The sequence below is a fragment of the Podarcis vaucheri genome (genome assembly GCF_965113315.1).
Source record: "Podarcis vaucheri genome assembly, chromosome: 13".
In the NCBI taxonomy this organism is placed as follows: Eukaryota; Metazoa; Chordata; class Lepidosauria; order Squamata; family Lacertidae; genus Podarcis; species Podarcis vaucheri.
Genome location: NC_138751.1, coordinates 55,863,437 through 55,884,244, shown reverse-complemented (window position 1 = coordinate 55,884,244; position 20,808 = coordinate 55,863,437). Strand labels below are relative to the sequence as shown.

General features: G+C 43.9%; 1 protein-coding gene across 1 annotated transcript in view; it reads right to left on the bottom strand.

Annotated features, from left to right (window-relative positions):
* Positions 1 to 841: 841 nt before the first annotated feature.
* MOCOS (molybdenum cofactor sulfurase) overlaps positions 842 to 20,808 on the bottom strand; it is a 102,203-nt gene continuing 82,236 nt past the window's right edge. Inside the window, exons 10-15 of the mRNA XM_082194796.1 lie at positions 16,626 to 16,707; positions 12,469 to 12,593; positions 10,515 to 10,620; positions 8,725 to 8,851; positions 4,573 to 4,677; positions 842 to 3,469 (exon numbers count right to left, since the gene is read on the bottom strand). Of these exons, the coding sequence (XP_082050922.1) occupies positions 3,356 to 3,469; positions 4,573 to 4,677; positions 8,725 to 8,851; positions 10,515 to 10,620; positions 12,469 to 12,593; positions 16,626 to 16,707 (659 nt within the window). The 3' untranslated portion in view covers positions 842 to 3,355. The remainder of the gene's footprint in view (positions 3,470 to 4,572; positions 4,678 to 8,724; positions 8,852 to 10,514; positions 10,621 to 12,468; positions 12,594 to 16,625; positions 16,708 to 20,808) is intronic.

The following is a 20,808-nucleotide window of genomic DNA, read 5'->3' as shown; positions in this document are numbered from 1 at the left end:
GCAGCACATGTGAAAGGGATCTGGGGGTCTTGGTGGACCACAAGCTTAATATGAGCCAAGTGTGATGCAGCAGCAAAAAATGCTAATGCTAATCTAGGCTGCATCAACAGAAGTATAATGTCCAGATCAAGGAAAGTCATAGTCCCACTCTATTCTGCCTTGGTCAGACCACACCTGGAATACTGTGTCCGATTCTGGGCACAACAATTTAAGAAGGATGTTGAGAAGCTGGAGCGTGTGCAGAGAGCAACCAAAATGATCAAGGGTGTGGAAACCAAGCCTTAGGAGGAGTAATTGTGGGAGCGACTGAGAGGAGATATGATAGCCGTCTTCAAATATCTAAACAGCTGTCACATGGAAGATGGAACATGCTTGTGTTTGTCTGCTCTAGAGGGGAGGACTTAAACCAATGGAACAGATGAAAACCTGTTCCTTGATCTCAGGAACCTTCCTGCAAATATCTCATTTCCTGCCCTCCTGACAACACTTCAGAAAGCAGGAGGGGCCAGTCCTGCAGGGTACTGCTTCATCAGTGTGTTCCCTGTGAGGAAGAGTCCTGTGGCCAGCAAGCCTGCGCCTTTGGCTCCCGAGCTCCTCCTCTGTCCACGCAGCTGCCATGCCAGGTCTGCTTGCCCTCCTGTCTCAGGAACCACCATGCCAAATGGGCAGTGGTATATGCAAAGATGTCCAAATTGGCACAGTCTGGAGCAATTCAGTCCACCTTCTCAATCCAAAACGTCGTCACAGAGGAAAACCAACTGCTTTGTGTTCACAGATTGGGTGACAATATCTCAAAGGCCCCCAATAGAGAACAGACAGACAAACCACTCGGCAAAAAGTGTAAGAGATGTCAGTTTAATTAAATGAGCTCATAGAAAAACAAATTATATATTTTAGCTGAAACAAATATTTTCTAATATTTGAAATTTGGCAAATATTTTCAACCTGCTTTTCAGAAAGATGAATGCAAATTCTAACACAGAATAGTTTGCCCTGAGAGACATTTCCCCTCCAAATTGAGTTCTTTGGATTTGTTTACATTCTCTTGATTCTTTTGGCTGGTATTACAAAAAATAACAGTCCTATTTCATGTCTATTTCATGTCTTCCATAAAATGCTTTCAGATACTAATACATCATATGTCATATCAAATATTATTAAATATTATTAAATATAAAATATTGGAATCAAGTATCCCATGATATCAAATATAGATCTCAAATATCAGACAAATAATTTAGCTTCAAAAATATTTGGATAATATCTGCAAAGCATTTATTGTCAGGATTGATGTACTGCAAAATTATTTTGATTAAGTAGACAGTGCACAAATACAGTTATTCATTTGAATAAAAAGTGTGGCTCAATTTACCACTTGGCATTTTTTCAGCATTCCATCTAGGCTGTAGCTATGTAAATCTCTGCATTCCATTTCACTATTCCATTGGGTCAGATTCTGGGCTGGCCCAAGACATTTTGGCACCTGAGGTGAACCACAAAACAGGATTTCCATCCCCACCAGTGAAGAAGGGCTCAGTGAAGATCTACATCAGAAATCATGGTGTGTGTGTGATCTTGATGCCTGTGGTGGTTGGCTCGCCTTGCCTTGCCAGTGGGCTGGCCCTGGTCAAATGTGCCACTCAAGTGAAGTGTCACAACCAATCTTTATGCACCACAAGGGGAAATCTGGTGCTAGTCCACAAATTGGGTAATGAACTTGCTACACTGCTATGTAGGCTGTATTCCTATGCAAACTAAGCAGGGAGCAAGCCTCACTGAATGTAGTGGAACTAGCAAGCACTGGATTGCAGAGACTGTAGGCTTGGGCTGCAAAGACACAATCTTGTACTGTTTTCTGTTTGTGGTGGTGAAGCCTTGCCATGAGCAAGAAGAGCAAAACAGGCCAGTGTGTGCATGAAGGTGAAGCAAGACAGAGATAGGAAAGAAATGGCACAGGACCAAAGTAGTAACGGCATCAAAAAAGGAGATAAGGTTGGTTTGGAATGATCTATTCTGGATAAACTCATGGCACCTCCTCATAATTAACAGATGCTTTTTAGATGCTCACAAACCAGGCCAATTTCCCCTCCATTCAGGCTTATATTTGGTGCTAAAGGCCAGCTGCTGGGTGAGCGACCAAAGCTGGGGAAAACCAGAAAGTGGGATTACATCAGCCCCAAAGCTTGAAGTTGGAAATAAGAAGAGATTCGGATTATGTTTATTAACTAATTAATTATGAGCTGATTGTATGTAAAATTGAGGATTAAAACTGGCGAAATGCAAGGGATGAGGGATGCTGGGAGATTGGCAGTGTGAGAGGGGGGATGTATATTATATAGTTATACAAAAAAAATTCTAGGGGGTTCCTTTTCACTCTGTTTATTACTGGGGCCAGATGTGAGACAGCGATGTTCAAGGCCGTGTTAGGGAGGACTGTGTGTGTGTTGTCTGGGAAGAAGCAGGACCTCTTTTTCTCAGGAAAGTGCCACTCAAGAGGCATCAGAGGGAAATGTTTCAGAACTGATCAATGACTATTATAGATAGATAAAAGAGGATTTACTCTATTCGACTATTTTGAGGACAGGTTATAACAATGTATAAAAGCCATAGCAGATGATGTGTAGGGAGAAGGGATGAGTGGACTTTGAAAAGATAGTTGTAAAAGTTATTTTACTGGGAGCAGCAAAGAAGGGAGGAAAATAGAGGGGACCTTTGGGGGAGGGTGGGAAATCAGCTTTTAAACTTGTATTAATTTGGTGGCAATTTGTTAAAGATCAATAAAAATAATTTGCAAAGAAGCAGAAGTCTGGATGAGTCCTTTGTTGCAGGTGCTACCTGCATCAGTGGAAGCTCACAGTAGGCACTGCAGCAAGGCAGCAATTTTGCTATCCACGTTAAAGCCTTTGAATCTCCCAAGGTGCTTCACTTCCAGCCAGCTATCTCTGTTTCTTACCTAAAGCACTATTTCTTCTCTCCCCCCCCCCACACACTGCACACACACACACACCATACTTAATTTAAATCAGCTGACTATTTGAGGTTATTAACTATTGATCTAACTTGTGAAGTGGCATTTTGAGGACATTAAATTTCCTAGCCAGCATCACTGCCCTGCAACAAGTCCCTCGTGAACCTGAATGGAAAAAAGAAATCAAATGATATAGAGTTGCAAAAATTGATCCACCTGATTAGCTGTGACATGTCATTTCTGAATGTTTAAAGGTGATTGACCTTCTACTCATAATATTGGAGAAGATCATATTGCTGTTGAGAACACATATGAATAATCTGCAAGGCCGTCCCATGTGCAGGTTTAGCTGAGGAATCCTCCACCTGTTTGCTCTTCAGACGATGCTCAACATGCAATAATCTTCTTTACCGCTGCAAACACTGGCGATCCCACTGACAATGTATCTGGATGGGAGACCTCCATCTCAGGGTGATTCATCAGGTATATTCCAAACTTACTCTGAGGGGGGAAACATTTGTAAGTAAGATCAAATACCCAACAGATGGAACAGTAACAACTGCAATGCCTCTGGATGGTTAAACTAAATTCCTATAAGTATATGGACTGTAAGCAGTGCAATGAACAGAAAGAATGGTCAAGTTATTTAAGATGATGTTCAGAACCATTTCCATTTTTCTTGCTTAAATTCAGCCTTGATTTATGCGAAGGTTCCGAGGAAGCACTGTAGTATTTGCTGTGGAAGTTACCCAGACTTTGGCTCGTTAGCTTGCATCCTACTGTACTGTGGGACGATTTCTGGCCTGTTTTGTTTTTTAGTGGGGTGGCATTTGGCCTTTCCATAGTTATCACTGGGTAAACACTTTTAAGAACCCCCCCCCCCCATGTAGACAGGAAAAGAGGCATGATGCTCTGTTAAAAATTAAGCTTAACGTTTATTATACTTACAGATCTTTCAGGGTTTGACGGGGCAAAAAAAAAAAAAAAGGAAGGCAAATGAAAGCTCGCCTTGCTTTCTGCTTTCTCCCCTTTTTAAAAAACCAAAAAGTTTTGTGGAAGTGGGTGCAAAGCTCCATTGAGCAGCTCATTCACATTTGTATATTCCCACATACGAATCTGCCTGGGTCTTGAGATCTTCAAGGAAGGCCCTCCTCTTGATCCGCCCCCCCCCCCACAGGCACACTTGGTGGGCATGTGGGAGAGGGCCTTCTTGGTGGTGGCTGCACCCAGACAACTTTGGAAGTCTCTCCCTGGAGAAGTTAGACTGGCTCCCTCCTTGTTGTTCTTCCACTGGCAGGTGAAAACCTTCTTCTTCCAAGAGGCTTTTGGGAACTGACCGCTTTTAAGGAAAGGGCTGACGCTGTGCTATTTTTGTTGCAATTGTCTGTATGTTTTTAATAGATCTTCTATCTGTCTGTTTGTCTGTTTCTCTATACACACACACACATATACATACATACATAGTTATTAATTCTATTAATGTTTAATTGTATTTAAATTATTCTTTATTCTCTCTGTTTTCAGCTGTTCTTATTTTAACTGTAAGCCTTCCCTGTAAGGGAAAAGGGCACATTTTTTTTGAAAAAAAGTATTTGTATACTGACTTTTTTGTCTTTAGTGGCAGCCAGAGTCTGAAGAAATTCCTTGTTCCGTTCTCCAGTTTTTTGATCAATGCAGATAACCAGACACCTGTGGCATGGCCCGATAACCTGAAATTTGCCCAGAGAAGATCTTGAAGCCCCCACTTAGCCAGGAATCACAACACACCTGCTTCTAGAGGAGTCAAATGTCAGCAGCAACCATTCTGACCATATCACCAGCACCAAACATTTTTGGCCTGCAAAGCTGAGCAGGGGTGGGGGTGGGGATGTAAACCATGGCAAGTGTTTGCCACACTTATTGGCAGAGTTACTGGTGTTTACTCACCCTTCTGCAAAATCAAGGCTGCGTATGCTCAAGCCCAGGTGTGACATACAGCCCTCCAGGTTTCTCTGCCCAGCCCTGAAGAGTCTCCCAGGCCATGCTCCCGCCACAGCGTGCTTTTGCTTTTGCTTGGCTAGAAGAGTTCTCCAACTGTGATGATGCCGTGTGTGTGTGTGTGAGAGAGAGAGAGAACTCCAGAATGTAGGCGTTTCATAGGAAGCAGGCATTGGGCTTTGCTTCTTCCCTCATTCTTGAAGGTACTGAGATAGCTCAGTCAGCAGAGCCCGAGACTCTTAATCTCTGGGTTGTGGGTTTGAGCCCCACACTGGATAAAAGATTCCTGCATTGCAGGGGGGTGGACTAGATGACCCTTGGGTCCCTTCCAACTCTACAATTTTATTATTCAAATCAGAGACTTAAGAAGCACTGCTACCTTCCCTTGCACTCTGCCATCTTCTGCATAAGAATGTAGCTCTCTACCCAGAAGATGCCACAGTGAAGAGCAGGCACAACAGAGTGGCTCAGCCCTGTCAGAGCAGGGGCCACAACAAGAAACAAATGCTTCCTCTCTGCCTGGGATAAGGGATTCAGAAAAGAACTGGTAGTAACTACTGCTGCTGCCATGCTGGAATCACATGAGCAGGCAGCCCCCTGGAGAATGCTTTCAGCTTCAGCCACCAAATTGAATCTGGGGGGGAACTCTTAACATAAGGACTGCAGACATCAAATAACACAGCCTCCCGCCTTGTTTTTAGTGTGTCTGCAGCACTGAAGTGACCTCCCTGGGGCACAAGCCTGAGCTGCGTGTATGGAGGTCCCGGGTTACCCAGCTGGCAAGACGCTCAGCTTCTCAGCCTCGCTGATGCGGTCCAAAAGAAAGCAGAGAAATACATCTGGCACCAGCGCTGCCCGAGGGAGGCGTACAAAGCACCAACATCTGCCTTACACACTCCACTCTGGATTTGTGTAGGGTTTACCCCTTGGCCTTTTCATCTCCTGAAGATAATCCACAAGGCAGCAGGAAAGATAAAACTCTGATCTTAAACCTCCGCTGCCTTGCGGGATATAGCATTTCCTACAACAGGGGAGGGGAATGTTTATCAGGCTGAGGGCCGCAATGCACAATGGGAAATGTTCCAGGGGATCCACACCATAGTGGGCGGGGCCAGAGCTAAAAGTGGGCAGGACTGGAAGCGTAAGTTGGTGGGGCGATACAATACAGTGGTCAGTGGCGTAGCGTGGGTTGTCCGCACCCGGGGCAAGGCAAGTAATTTGCGCCCCCTAACCCGTGGATTTGCGCCCCCTAACCCATGGATTTGCGCCCCCTAACCCTAACCCCCAGATGTTGCGCCCAGTGCGGCCAGCCCCCCCTGCACCCCCCACGCTACGCCACTGACAGTGGTACCTCGGGTTACAGACGCTTCAGGTTACAGACTCCACTAACCCAGAAATAGTACCTCAGGTTAAGAACTTTGCTTCAGGATGAGAACAGAAATCGTGCTCTGGCGGCGCGGCAGCAGCAGGAGGCCCCATTAGCTAAAGTGGTGCTTCAGGTTAAGAACAGTTTCAGGTTAAGAACAGACCTCTGGAATGAATTCAGTTCTTAACCCGAGGTACCACTGTATGATTTATCCCCACCAGGCCAAACGCCCCCTCCCTAGTTCTCCATCCATCCATCCAAGAAGCAGCCCAGCCCAGCCAGGCAAAACAGGTCCCCCCCCCCCAATCTATTGGGAACGCAAAAGCTCTTGCAAGATATGTTCTTCCAACTGAAAGGGCAGATAAAATGATAAAATGATAATTTAAATAAAAACAAACCAGCATACAGAAGGGAACATTTTCATACTGGTTATACAAGTAATCTAAACATAACAAGAGAATTTTTAATTCAGCTTTCCTTATTCTATTTTATTCACGTTATTATCTAGTATATCAATTAACTAGCTTGCCTTAGTTCTAAAGCTTTGTTCTCTATTATACAGCACAAACTTGTGCCTAAGAACTTAGTTTCAAGTAGAACATCTTTCAAAATGCCTACAACTCTTAATTGAATTAACATTACTCTTTTGAAGGACTGTGGCTTTTGGGGGGAAAGGTTTGGTTTTGTTCTTTTTCTTGTTTTTATAATGTATTTTGTGTTCTCATTTTGTATTTTTATGTTCTGAACCGTCCTGCGATCTTTGAATGAAGGGCATTATACAAATTTAATAAGTAATAATAATAGTATTCCTATTACTAACATAGACAGTGTTTAATTATAACTGCAGTGCCTAGGATCCTCACATACCTATCAATTATACCCACTGGTCTAATTTTTCTCCAGTGAGAAGTTAGGGTTGCCATATTTCAAAAAGTAAAATTCCTGACACCCCCAAAGTTGAGCTTTTGGCGGGAAACGTCCTCCTCCCACACACCCCATAGTGATTTTGGATCTGTTTCCGCTGCTTTTTCCAGCGCATTGCCATACAGCCTGGTTTTCCCTGACATTTTGCCAATTTGGCAAAATTCCCCCCAATGCCATTTTTACCCCCCAAAACCAGGACATGTCAGGAATTTTCTTGACGTCTGGCCAGCCTATGAGAAGTAGTATTTATTTTAGACAAGCAGGCAAGTACATGCTGGGAGCCTCTCGGAACCACCAATAGAGAAGCAGAATCCACTGTGAAGAAGTTCTTCCCAAAGGGGCTTCGGTTGGAAGTGGCTATGAGGGAATAGTTGAGCAGGTGAGGGAAGTTGACAGAGTGAAAGGAAACATTGGCAGACTCAGTAGAAAGAGAACAGGAAGCTAGTAAGTGTGGGGGGGGGAGCCTGAAGCAAACCCAGGGAGTTACTTGAGCAAGCTTCCATCCTTACTTCCTGAGGAGAGTGGGGAGTGGTGCCACAAGTCTCTCAGGCCCAACAACTGTATTCCTCCTTCCACCACAGCATAGCCACAAGGAACACCAGTGTGCAGATCATGGGGCTGGGCTCTTGGTCAGTCTTGTAGGGTTCCAGCCTCATATAATTTTAGCATGTAAATCTAATCAGTGCATGAAGGGGTTAAAATAACAGAATAAACTGTCCTGCCAGGCTGAGCCTATGCCATCATCCTCCACCTTAGCAGCAATAGGTCACCATGCCTTTGCTATACAGTATTTCTCTCTCCATAAGGACTTCAGCATGTAAGGAGGTTTGAGATGGTCATTCCAGCTGGCCACATGACTTTGACCAGCCTCTTCTGTTTCAGATCATTTTTTCAATAGTTTAACTTTTATACCTTTTGTAACTAAGCAACGTCTTGACTGCCCATGTATCTTTTCTGGCTGCTGTGTGCAAAAGCACATGGATCTGACATTTGAAGGGGTTTTTTTTTAAGTAAACTATCTTATGACTCACCCAAATGTGTGGTCTAAGCTGGGGAAGTGGGACAATTTGCAAAGAGCTTTTAAAAGGGGACATTTAAGGGACTCAGTGGAAGAACACTTTTTAAAGGCTTTACACCAGGTTTTCGTTGCTGAATGTTTTGTGATGTTAAATCTCTGCTGGGGTTCTCCTACCAAAGGGTACCTGCCCCAAACTTGGGTCTTGGCTCCCAGGATTCAACAAATCTGACCATAGCGGCTGCCTTCTTGCCCTTGCGTCACAGGGCCAAGCCAGGTCACTTCTGTGGTAGCAGAGAGCCATTGCATACACAAAGTAAGACACTGCTGCTCAGACTATTCTAGCTCAAAGCTGTTTTGTATCCCAAACAGCTGTTCCAGATCCTTGCCTGAATCATTGTCTTGCAAGAAGCCACTGCCTGCTATTTCCCAGCATGCCGTATGACACTAGCAAACAGCTGCAGCCATTTGTACCTTGAAACGCAGGGGACCCACTGCAATCTCCTCCCACAGGTCTTCTTCGAACGGCTCATCTGTACTGACTACAATGTTGGCACGGAAGCGGTGGACGAGTTCCTGAGGGGGAAGTGATTCACCTAGTCTGTTCCACAGAGGCAGAGGGGGAAACAATATGGTCTAATATTAACCCAAATGAGTTCAGTAACACTTGTGCTTTCATGTTTCTCAGTTCAATGAAGACAGATTTCTATTGCATTCAAAAGGCGAAAGCTTTCACATAGCCTTTAATTACTAACATGAACAAAGTTTGAACAAGCGCAATCAGTGACGTAGCTAGGCTTATGATGCCTGGGGCGGTCACTGAGGTTGCCGCCCCTCTCGCTGTTCCTCATCTGGGAGCCCCGCCAGCTTGCCGCAGTCCTCCCCTCCGCTCTGAATTTCCTTTCCTTCTTTCCCCCCCACTTCCCAAGAGGCAAGAAGGAATTCGGTTCCTGTCACCTCAGACTCCACCTCTTCTTTGCTTTTCTTAATGCCTCATCATGTTCTTTGTTTCTCTTGTTTCAACCACAGGCAGAGCTGAAGCACCTATTCCTGCCTGGCAACAGCACCCAAGAATGGTGCAAAGCAGGAGCGAGAAGGGAGAACATAATCTCTCATACCTGCATGCTGCTTCTTTGGACAGCCGTAATACTGCTCAACTCAGTGGGTTTAGGTGGTGTCATAGGCACTGCCCCCCCCCCGGTGCCTGCAACAAGTTCACACGCTGCTGGCGTGTGAAAGCCCAAAGGGGCTCATCCAGTGGCGTAGCGTGGGGGGTGCCAGGGGTGCCGGCCGCACCGGGCGCAACATTTTGGGGGGCGCGTTTGGCCGGCCCTCCTCGAGGAAGCAGGAACCCCACTGTCCTCGGACCTCCTCCGAAGCCTGGCGGTGGGGCGGAGAGACCTTCTCCCCGCGCCAGCCTTCGGATGGCTGTCCTGAAGACTTGTGGTGGGAGCAGTGGCGTAGCGTGGGGGGTGCAGGGGGGCCTGCTGCACCTGGCGCAACATCTGGGGGGGGGAAGAGACTCGAGTGCTAAAATCCACAGGTTAGGGGGCGCAAATTACTTGCCTTGCCCCGGGTGCCGAGAACCCACGCTACGCCACTGGGCTCATCGCAGGCAGGCGCAGCAAAGCCTGGCCCCTCAAGGTTGAGGGGGCAGCTCCATCCCTTCAGCCATAGAGAGTTGGCACCCATGGGTGGTATGGTCAGATGAGGGCTGCCATCTTAAACCTTCCCAAGTCTAGGTAAATGCGTCACAAAATTCCCCATTTTAAAAAATCCCCGAATTGCAGCAACACTGGAGCCCATGAGAAGGGATTGTTCTTTCTGTTCTTCTAAGTCCCACTTGTCCCTTTCAGCCTGAAATAACCAGCTGCACCTATGTAAGAGCTAGAAGTCTTAGTAGACTGCAACATGAGTCAACAATGTGATTCTGTAGCAAAAAAAGCTAATGCATCAATAGAAGTCTAGTCTCTAAATCTAGTACTCCTCTATTCTGCCTTGGCCAGACCACACCTGGAATACTGTGTGGACAATGGACTAGACATTGGACTAGAAAAGCTAGAAAAGATGGTCTGATCCAGCAGATGCTCATCTCACATTCTTATTTTTTTCTTAAGAATAAAAGTTGCCATAATTGTGCATGTACAGTAGTCAGTGTACAAGTGAAACATTAAGCAGGTTGGGCCAGAAGAAGTCTTGCTCATGGAAAGGACAAAAAGAGGCAACACAAGGAAATGTGCCTTTTCAGGTGAGGAAGCACTTACCTTTCCACAACTTTATCTCTCAGCTGCAAAATACTTGTTCTGTTGATCAGGAGGTATTGTGCTTCATTGACTAGAGAGAGTGAGGCCCTTGCAGCAGAGGTCACTCCTGAAATACATTCAGGATAAGGTGATAGTTGTTAGAAATTCTGAGCACAGTGGAAGGAATCCAATCTATATCAAAGGCCTCTTATAGCTAAAACAGACACCGTGAAGATGAGGGGTGAAGGTGCTGTTGCTACTTGCGCAAGTGTTTCATGCAGTGCAATTTTTCTAGAAAAAGAGGTGCTGCAGCTCACCAGAAACTTTTCCCTTGTTCTCTTAGAATGGCAATGGCACCCACCTGAGAGGTGCCAGAACTGGGCTCCCGTGACCGCCAGCTGGAAAAAAAACCCCTGGTTCCATGCATGTCATTTCATGCATCAGCATGTCAGTGAACTGGAAGCCAGGCGAGCACACTGCTTATGCGCTAATGCTGTACATGAATGGGCCAACATGCAAGCTGACTGCCTCTATTTGCATGGCTTGGAGCCAGACTACATGTGACACCCACAAGAACAAACAGCTTAGCTATGTCCCTTGATAATTTTTATGGCTCCCATGCCTATAGGCAGAGAAAGTTGAAGAGGACTGAATTTGCAGTAAATCTCCTATCTCTCCCTTTCTTTCTCTGTCACACACATACACACACACACACACACAGAGAGAGAGGGGGGGGGAGGAGACCACTTTCCTGCTCCCTCAAACTTCTATTGTGAATCAGCTGCTAAACAGAGAAAAGCAAGGATTAAAGGCTCCTCCATCCCCGTGTGTCCCCATCTGATCTCTCCAACTTCCTCTGACAGTAGATGGTGGGAGTTGAAAACTCTTATCAGGCAGAGCCAAAATGGTCTCACATGGTGAGTGGGATGTGTAGTCCCACTCGATTCATACCAGGTAAATATATTAAATCCTTAGAAGTTTCAAGAAGATTCTATCTCTTGAAAGGCATGGAAGCATTGCTTGGGGCAATCACCATGAATGAGCACCACTCCTAATATGATCTATCCCTGCCATCCATCAACCCAAACCCCTCCTTACTCTGCTTGCATCTCCAAATTCATTTGCTTCTCATTACCCATCCAACATCCCATTTACTATTCAACTTATGCACCCTTAACAATCCTGCCCTCCCACTGGCCTGGTCATAACCACTACTTGGTCCATTTGAATTGACTTGGCTCACTTCCATCAGCATGTGACGTCTCATCTGACTCATCACATGTCCCAACTCTAAATCCAGAAACCAAGGGGAAGGTTTCTTGTACCCTGTGTCCGTTATAGCTCAAAAGAGTGCATAGCTCTTTGCTTACGCATTAAGAGAAGAGGGAAAGAGTAATGCAAAGGAGAAGAGCTACTTCTCTCTTGGGCTGCAACGTACAATGAATGTGTTTGGAAAATATTGGTAATAATATTGTTGTTTCCTACTTATTCTTGGAAAGCTTGGAGCACCCTATGTAAGGATCCCAGTAGCCGCCTATCAAAGCATTAACCCAACACAGGCATACGCAGCTTCACCTATGCTGCAGCACATAATAAAGTGACATAATGTTCAAGTCCTTGGTTTTCTCACAGAAATGCACAATATCATGGTACCTTATTTTCAGATATTGTTTTAATTACAATTTTATTTAATAGGATATTCAATACGACTATAGTTTCAGTGATGGTTTGGAGTGCTCACTATATGTTGTTGGATACAAAGGTGTTCCTTTTATTATAAAACCCAGAAGTTTCCCCTGTAAGTTGTGTGGTATTAAAAGTCAGTCCATCGTGTGTTCATTTTGTAATTTCAGTGCATCCCGTATCACTGGGGCAATTTTGATTTTCATCTATGAAAGAGCATATAAGCCATGCTGACACTTCACATTTGCAGCACTGGGATATTCATTTCCTAACAACCATGCAAAATGTATACCTTTTTCATCTTTCTTATTAGCATTTCTTTTGAAGTCTGAACTCTGCCTGATCAGGCGGCACTGCCGGCCAAGAAAGGCAGAAAACCAATCAGCCGCTCGTCCTCCACAATCGTGCGTCTGCACTCTGTAAGGGAAAAGTGGAAGGAAGAATTCAGAGCTCCCTTTCAGATGCAAAACTAATGTCAGGCTGGTAAAGGTAAAGGTAAATGTACCCCTGCCCGAACGGGCCAGTCTTGACAGACTCTGGGGTTTGTGCGCCCATCTCACATCTATTGGCCGGGGGCCAGCGCTGTCCGCAGACACTTCCGGGTCACGTGGCCAGCGTGACAACGCTGCTCTGGTGAGCCAGAGCCGCACACGGAACGCCGTTTACCTTCCCGCTGGTAAGCGGTACCTATTTATCTGCTTGCCCCCGGGGGTGCTTTCGAACTGCTAGGTGGGCAGGCGCTGGGACCGAGCAGCGGGAGCGCACCCCGCCGCGGGGATTCGAACCGCCGACCTTTCGATCGGCAAGCCCTAGGCGCTGAGGCTTTAGCCCACAGCGCCACCCGCGTCCCTGTCAGGCTGGTAGCAATGCATAATTAGATATTTTTAATGCCAGCCACCTACAATCCCGCTGTACCCATTATAACACAGTTTTAGCCAAAAACAGCATTTGGAAGAACTATTTTGTTAATCAAGAATATTATGTACTGTTATTTACATAGCACAACTGTAAACCGTTTTATAGGTTTTCTTGTGTTTCTTCCTATTGTTTCCATTTCAGATGGGTGATTGAGGCTAAATGAAGTCTTGCATTAGCAAGACTTAACATGATGGTGAGGTTTGGGCTCTGACCTCTGGTTCAGGAAACCAAGGTTTATGGAGCTGGGGGCTGGTGCCACAGCATGTGCCCTTCCCTCACTTTCTTGGCAGGGGGTTGGACTCGATGGCCCTTGTGGTCTCTTCCAACTCTATGATTCTATGATTCTATGATTCTTTGCCCCTGTCCCATGCTTGGCTTCTGCATAGAGATCCTGTCTTGCATTAACAAAAAGTTCCAAATTACTTCTCTTCTTTAATATCAGTTCACATTCCAGGATAATAAGTCAGGTTCAGATCACATTGCACACAGGTCCTGCTATCAAAACATTAATTATCAATATATTCAATTATCTGAACATAAAGAATTATGCCCAAACGTGTGGCTGATTCAGATATCCAAAGACCCAGGGTTTTCCCATTTCCTTACTTGTTGTCAGGGACTGGGCAGAGGAGGAATGGTGGAGACCGCCTTCACAGCCTGACCCTTCCAGAGAAGAGGAAGACAGTATAGATTTATATCAGGGGTTTGAGGGAAGTCACAGCTCAGAGACAGATGAAAGGAAAAGTTGGGAAATAAAGGGAGAGGAGGAGGAAGAGGAATAACCAGGGGGGCAACAGAGTCTTTAGAAAGCATTCCAGACCCCGCCCCCCAGAACCTGGCGAGCCTTGAAAGTAGGAGAGCAAAGAGCTCTAAGACAGAGAGCACTTCTCAATACCCATAAAAGCGGACGGTAAGACCATTCCTTGTCTTTGTATGTTCCTGGGCAACCGGCTGTGGGAGTCACTGGCAGCAGCCTGACACTTATTTGTTCTTTGCTGGTTGATGGCAGCCAATTTTGGGCATTTGATGGGGGGGGAGGAAAGAGATTGGACAAATATCATTCATTTTAATTACGCTCCTATTTTTGCAAGTCTTTTCAGTCTATACTCTGTTATAGTTATCTCAGAATAAGTTCAGATTTTTAGATGCAATCCATACTCCTAAATATTTAATTTTCTTTTCCACTTTAATTCCTAAGTCATTTTCCAGTTCTCTCTTTGATGGTTATTTATATTCTGAGTTAGTATTTTCATTTAATCTTTAGTAATATAAAAATTCTGAGTTAGTATTTTCATTTAATCTTTAGTAATATAAAATTGCTGGCCCGAAGTCCATATCATCTAGGATCTTTGTCATAAAAGTCCATGAAACATTGTCCAAGGCCTTTTCCACATCTAGAAACAGAAGTGCTGCTTGCTTCTCTGTCCTTTTTTTTCAGGTATTCAATTATATTCAAAATATTTCTGATGGTATTTTTCAGTTGTCTAGATGGCAAAAACCCGCTTGATCTTCACAGATTACTGTATTCAATTCTGTCATCGTTCTATTTGCCATGATATTTGTAAATAAATTATAATCATTGCTTAATAAAGATATTGGCCCAAAATTCTTTGGGTGTATAGTTCTTTGGTCTTGTTTTGGAATTAATACTATGAATGCATTTTTCCACAAAGGTGGGATTTCTTCCCCTTGAAGAATTTGGTTCATTACCTCCACCAGTGGTTGAGCCACTATTCCTTGGAAGGATTTGTAGTACATTGAGGGTAGGCCATCAGGTCTAGGTAATTTCCCTAACTTAGCTTGTTTTACCACTGTAATAACCTCCAGCAGCGTTATCGGGGTGTTAAGATTTTCAATTTGTTCTTTGGTGAGGTGTGGTATAGTCATGCTGGCCACATGGCCTGGAAAGCTGTCTGTGGACAAATGCCTGAAAGTGGAGATGAGCACCTACACTCCACAGTCAAATTTGACTGGACTTGACCGTCCAGGTGTCCTTTACCTTTACCTGCGAAGGCTAGTTCAGATACAAGGATCTGCCTTTTATTTTCTGCCGTGAAGACAGATGCAAAGATTTACTGAGTTTCTCTCCATACTTATCCTCCTTTAAGCACAACTTTGACTCCCTTGCCATCTAAATATGTTTCAAAGAAGTTTTTCAGAGAAAGAGTGGGATAATAATAATAATAATAATAATAATAATAATAATAATAATACTCCACCCATCCCCGATACAGGGCTGCTTTCATACGCCATCTAAAAGTTGTGTAGTTCTTTATCTCCTTGACATCCGAGAGAGGGTGTTCCACAGGGAGGAACACCTCCCTGGCTTATCTCCAACTACTAACATTTTAAAATAATGTTTCATTTTTTGTCTTTATGGTTTTAGCAGTGATGAGCATTAAACATGACACATAAACATTAAACATGAACAGTTCTAAGGCACTGTTATTTAATGTCACGTCTTTGTCGTACATGTACCCAATCTACGAGTGAATAAATGAAGTCACCAATCACTGCAGCACTTCCAGTTTTGGATGCCTCCTTGATTTCATTCTTCATCTCAAGCTCACCCTAAGCATTTTGGTCAGGGCAACAATAGCACACCCCAAGTACTAAACTACTCTTTTCTCCCAATATTGCCACCCATAACAATTTTGTGCATATGTCTGCCCTTTCTACAATTTTTAGTTTGTTGGACTCTGTATCTTCCTTGATGTACAGAGTGGCATCATTCTTTTCTGTCCTTCCTTAGAATTTGTATCCAAAGATAACCATACTCCTCTGGTTCTCTCCAAAGCCCCACTAAGACTCTTAAACACAAATAATAGTTTAGTGTTGCATCCAAACACAGCTACTGTGCTCATATGGATTAATCACGGCTCCCTTCACCCACGCCCTCTGCCCTGGGAAGAAGGCCATTGGTTTCCAGCAACACAGTGTCCTTTTTGTAGGCAGATCAAGATGAGCAGGAGACAGCAAAGGTTGCAAGATTTTTTACTGGGGCAATCGGAATAAGATCCACTACAGTGGTGCCCCGCAAGACGAATGCCTCGCAAGACGGAAAACTCGCTAGACGAAAGAGTTTTCCGTTTTGGAGGTGCTTCGCAAAACGAATCTCCTATGGGCTTGCTTCGCAAGACGACAATGTCTTGTGAGTTCCTGCTGGGTTTTTTCCTCCCCCCCTTTTTTCTAAGCCGCTAAGCCACTTATCAGCTGATCCGATCAGCAGATAAGCCGCTAAAAGCCGCTAATAGCGCTAATCCGCTAATCCGTCAATGGGCTTGCTTCGCAAGACGAAAAAACCGCTAGACGAAGAGAATCACAGAACGGATTCTTTTCGTCTTGCGAGGCACCACTGTATTTGACTATTGATTCAAAACCCTAAAACATATTTTATATAATTGACTTTTTATTTCTATTCTTTGTACATTGTATTATTCTTTTATTGCTATGGCCAATATTTGCTGATGCAAATAAAGATCCATTCATTCCACCAACACAAGCTCTGTGGGTTCACTCCCCCCCCCTCACCTGTGTGAGCAGACTTTACTCTGGCAGGTCTGAGTCAGACTTTCACTGTCTTCTTCCAAGGACACAGAAATGGGATCCATCGCTACATAAAAAGTTATAGAAAACATTATTCATATCTCCATTTTTATAGCATTGAATAGAATGATCCAAGTCATGGGCTAACGTAAACCAAATGCTTGCCTTGGAAATTCTTCACCTAGAACCTGAGAACGCATTTTGTGGTGGATTGAGGCTGTAAGCATATAGGTGAACCTGTGCAACTAGGAAGTCTAGATCATCTGTTTGAGGCTTATAGGGGACTGATTCTAGCCAGCCCACAATCCTCAATAAGGGAGGAATGGTCTCTGAGTCAGTGGCGTAGCGTGGGTTGTCAGCACCCGGGGCAAGGCAAGTAATTTGCGCCCCCTAACCTGTGGATTTGCGCCCCCTAACCCTAACCCCAGATGTTGCGCCCGGTGCGGCCGGCCCCCCTGCACCCCCCACACTACGCCACTGCTCTGAGTTAACAGCACTGCCCATCTTGGAGATCCCTACATGCATCTATGAACAAGAATGTCTGGACTGAAGCTTCAATGTTTTTAGTGGCAGTTTGAAAGGGTTCTGGGCAGAAGTTGGTTGCAGATAGATTGTTAGCTCCCTGCAAACCACAGTCTGCAAATCAGAAGCCTTGGCAGCAAGTACATTCTGCCACTCTTTCTTTGCTGGAGTTTAGTGTTGCACAAATCCAGTGTTCTGGCTCCTGCGGATGTCAGTACTTGTAAGTTAAGGAAGTTATCTTTATTGAAGCGGAGTAATGGTACGGACTCAGAAGCAAAAAATAAACTGACCCGGACCCCTCATAAGGGAAAGGACAGTCTCAAAAAGGATGCTGTATAGTTGAAAAGAAATTCGTAAAAGGACAAGCAAAATGATCAAGGGGATGAAGCAACTCCTCTATGAAGCCTATGGGACCTTTTATTTTAGAGGAAAGGTAAGTAAAAATTGTGCAGTGTGTAGAAAAGTCCCTCCGCCCTCATAATGCTAAAATCCATGGACGTCCAATGAATGTTGGAAGATTTAGATCAATTTTTTAAGAAAATGCCTTCTTCATGTAGTGCATAGTCCAACTATGGAACTTGCTCCCCCAAGAGGCAGTGATGGCCATATCATCATCATCATCATCATCATCCTTTATCAACATTAGAAACACATCACAAAACATCATCAATTAAAAACAAAATAAAAACATAGTAAAAAGCATACTGGCAGACATTCTAAAAGTTAAATAATCTTCCGGATACATAAATTGTTGAGCTTATGGGGGGGCGGGGGACCTGCAAAGGGGACACATGGTTCTTTGCAACAAAACTGTATCTGCCCCTCTGCCTCCAGCTCCTTCTGTTTGGTCCCTCTGGCTGGTCAAAGGCCTCCCTCCTCCCTGGTGTGGGTTTGAGCTCCTCTAGAGGAACGGACGAGACCCCTGGAGTCAGAAGAGAAGGACCTCTCCTCTTTATCCCTGGATCTACTGCGTCTTCCTTCTCCTCATGGGCCATCTGGGGCTGTCAACCCATCCCAGGTTGGACATACACATTCCTGAGGCCAGCTTCTGTTCTGCAAACTATCATTTGCTACAGGAGCTAGCAGGACATCTGTGCTGGATCAAAATGTTATAGCTTCAATACAGAAATATATTTTTGTGCCTGCAGGTGGCTCCAAATGATCATTAAACAAGGATATAGAAGAGTTTTGTGCAACCTTGATCCCCACAGCACGCTTGCCAATGCACAATTTTAGCTTTTAGTAACTTTATTCCCTCTGTATTTCATACATTGGAATAGGCAGAAATTTACTGCAGCCGTGATAAGATTTCTATGAAAAGAAGTCTTATCCCAGTTATGTCACCTCTAATAAATGAGAATATAGGCTTCTTTTAAGAGGGGGAAAGAGAAGTTCGAAAGGAAGAAAATACAAATACTTGACATTTTAAAATATGTTTTCGAAAAATATTCACTAGGCAAAATGAGAGCACACCAAAACATTTTTGCATGCGCAAGGACATCTTCTCAGCTTAAAAAGAAAGAAAGAAAATTCAACTCTAACTGTCTCAACTGTAATTTTCCCTTCTGTAAAAAATGAACTGAGGGGATGTAGATGCTGAAATGGTTTATGAGATAAGAGAAAAATGTGAATGGTATTGGATGTGGTTAATTGAAAATAATCTTACATGGCAAAACAAATTATTTTACTATCTCGGGGCCACATATCTTAGTACTTCATTAACCCAAAGAGATTTTAGTTTCAAGTGAATAGCAGAGGCATCGTCTCAGAAAATATCAGGATAAAAGCAACAGGGCCATCTCCCAAAATTTTCTCATTCCAATGCTGTGTTTTATATTTTTAAAAAGTAAAGGGAAAGGACCCCTGACAGTTCAGTCGCAGACGACGACTGGAACCGGCATTTGTCCGCAGACAGTTTTCCCGGGTCATGTGGCCAGCATGACTAAGCCGCTTCTGGCGCAACAGAAGACCGAAACCAGAGCAGCGCGCGGAAACGCCATTTACCTTCCTGCCAGAGCGGTACCTATTTATCTACTTGCACTTTTTTGCGTGCTTTCAAACTGCTAGGTTGGCAGGAGATGGGACTGAGCAATGGGAGCTCACCCTGTCGCGGGGATTCAAACCCGTGTCCCTGTTTCCTGCTTGGCAGGGGGTTGGACTCGATGGCCCTTGTGGTCTCTTCCAACTCTATGATTCTATGATTCTATGATTCTACTTAGGTTTTTAATATACACTTTGCCAATACAACTATGTCAGGTGCAGCCTTGCCTTTATGGCACATCCTGCAAACCAATGGGGAAAACCTGAAAGATGCAATGGAGATGGGAGAAAATTGGCTTCCTTTTCTGTGTTACACACGCTGCCACACAGTAGCTTGACTTCAGGTATCTTTTAAACATACTCCAAGTTTTTAAATACCGTAATGTACACACATATGATATGCTATTGAATCTGAAGGTTTTAAGATATTCAGTTCTGAAGAAAGCAGGAAGAAAATTGCTCTGAAGGTCTTTCCTGATGGAGGCTTTATATTGCAAATCGGTCCTTGGCAAAAGATATTTTAAACACTGGATTTTTGATGCGAAAGTAAATCCAAATTGAACAATGTGGCCAATGAACCTGAAGCACAGCATGGGAAACATATGGGGCACAACTAAAGTTAAAGCACTTTAAAGCTTGTTTGATTTCATTTAATACATTTAGGTCTCCCACTGAGATTTAAAATCAACTTGGTTTAAAAGTGTCTCAGTTTTTAGCTGAATTGTTCTCATAGTATTTAATCCATCAATGAAGAGTAATTACTAAAGAAACATTTGTTTGTACAGTTAACACTGATGTATTCCAGTCTCCTTCTGTGCAACTGAGTGATCATAAAAGGCTTCTTTTTATGGCATCAGGATAATAAATGAAACTCAAGGCAGGACTCAAGGTCTCTATGAAGGGCTTGTTGTCCTAAGTTTAACATTTTACTAACCCGGTTCAATGCCTATTTATTTCAGTAACACAATTCATAAAAATAGGAGTATCCTTGACAGGAAACCAAAAGAAGCAATGTTTTGTCCAACAACTAGGAATAAAGCAGGTAAAGGATTTAACATACAGTATTTGGAACCAGTTGCTCAAACAAATGGACATGCTTTATTAATAATGTTGCATGCAGGCCAAGTAAAAATGGAAGATCACCAGGAGAAGGCAAACATAGTTCAGATGTAGATATATAAGACATAAATAATGAGTTTAGAAAAGGAAAAATCCTTTTTTTTGAAAATGAAAAGTATAGGTCTGCTGCTGCAGCTAAGTGAAATATATGTTCAATATATTAAAGGCTTTCCATCCTTTCTGCTACTGTATTTTTACACTCAGGTTTGAAGAACCTGATCAAGCTAACAGGGATGTCACTACTGACTTTTAAACACTGCATTACTAACCTACGATGAAATGGTCAGAACCACAACCCACCTCTCCCACGTTGTAGAAACGTCAAGGTTCTTTGCATACTTGCTGAAAGGCTGTGGAAGAGTGTGCTACAGTAATTAGAGTATTAGATCTGGACCTCTTAAATCTGAGTTCAAATCCTGACTCAGCCATCCAAGGGACCTTGATGGCCACTTGGGTTGCCTTTGACAAGTCACTACCTCAGGAATGT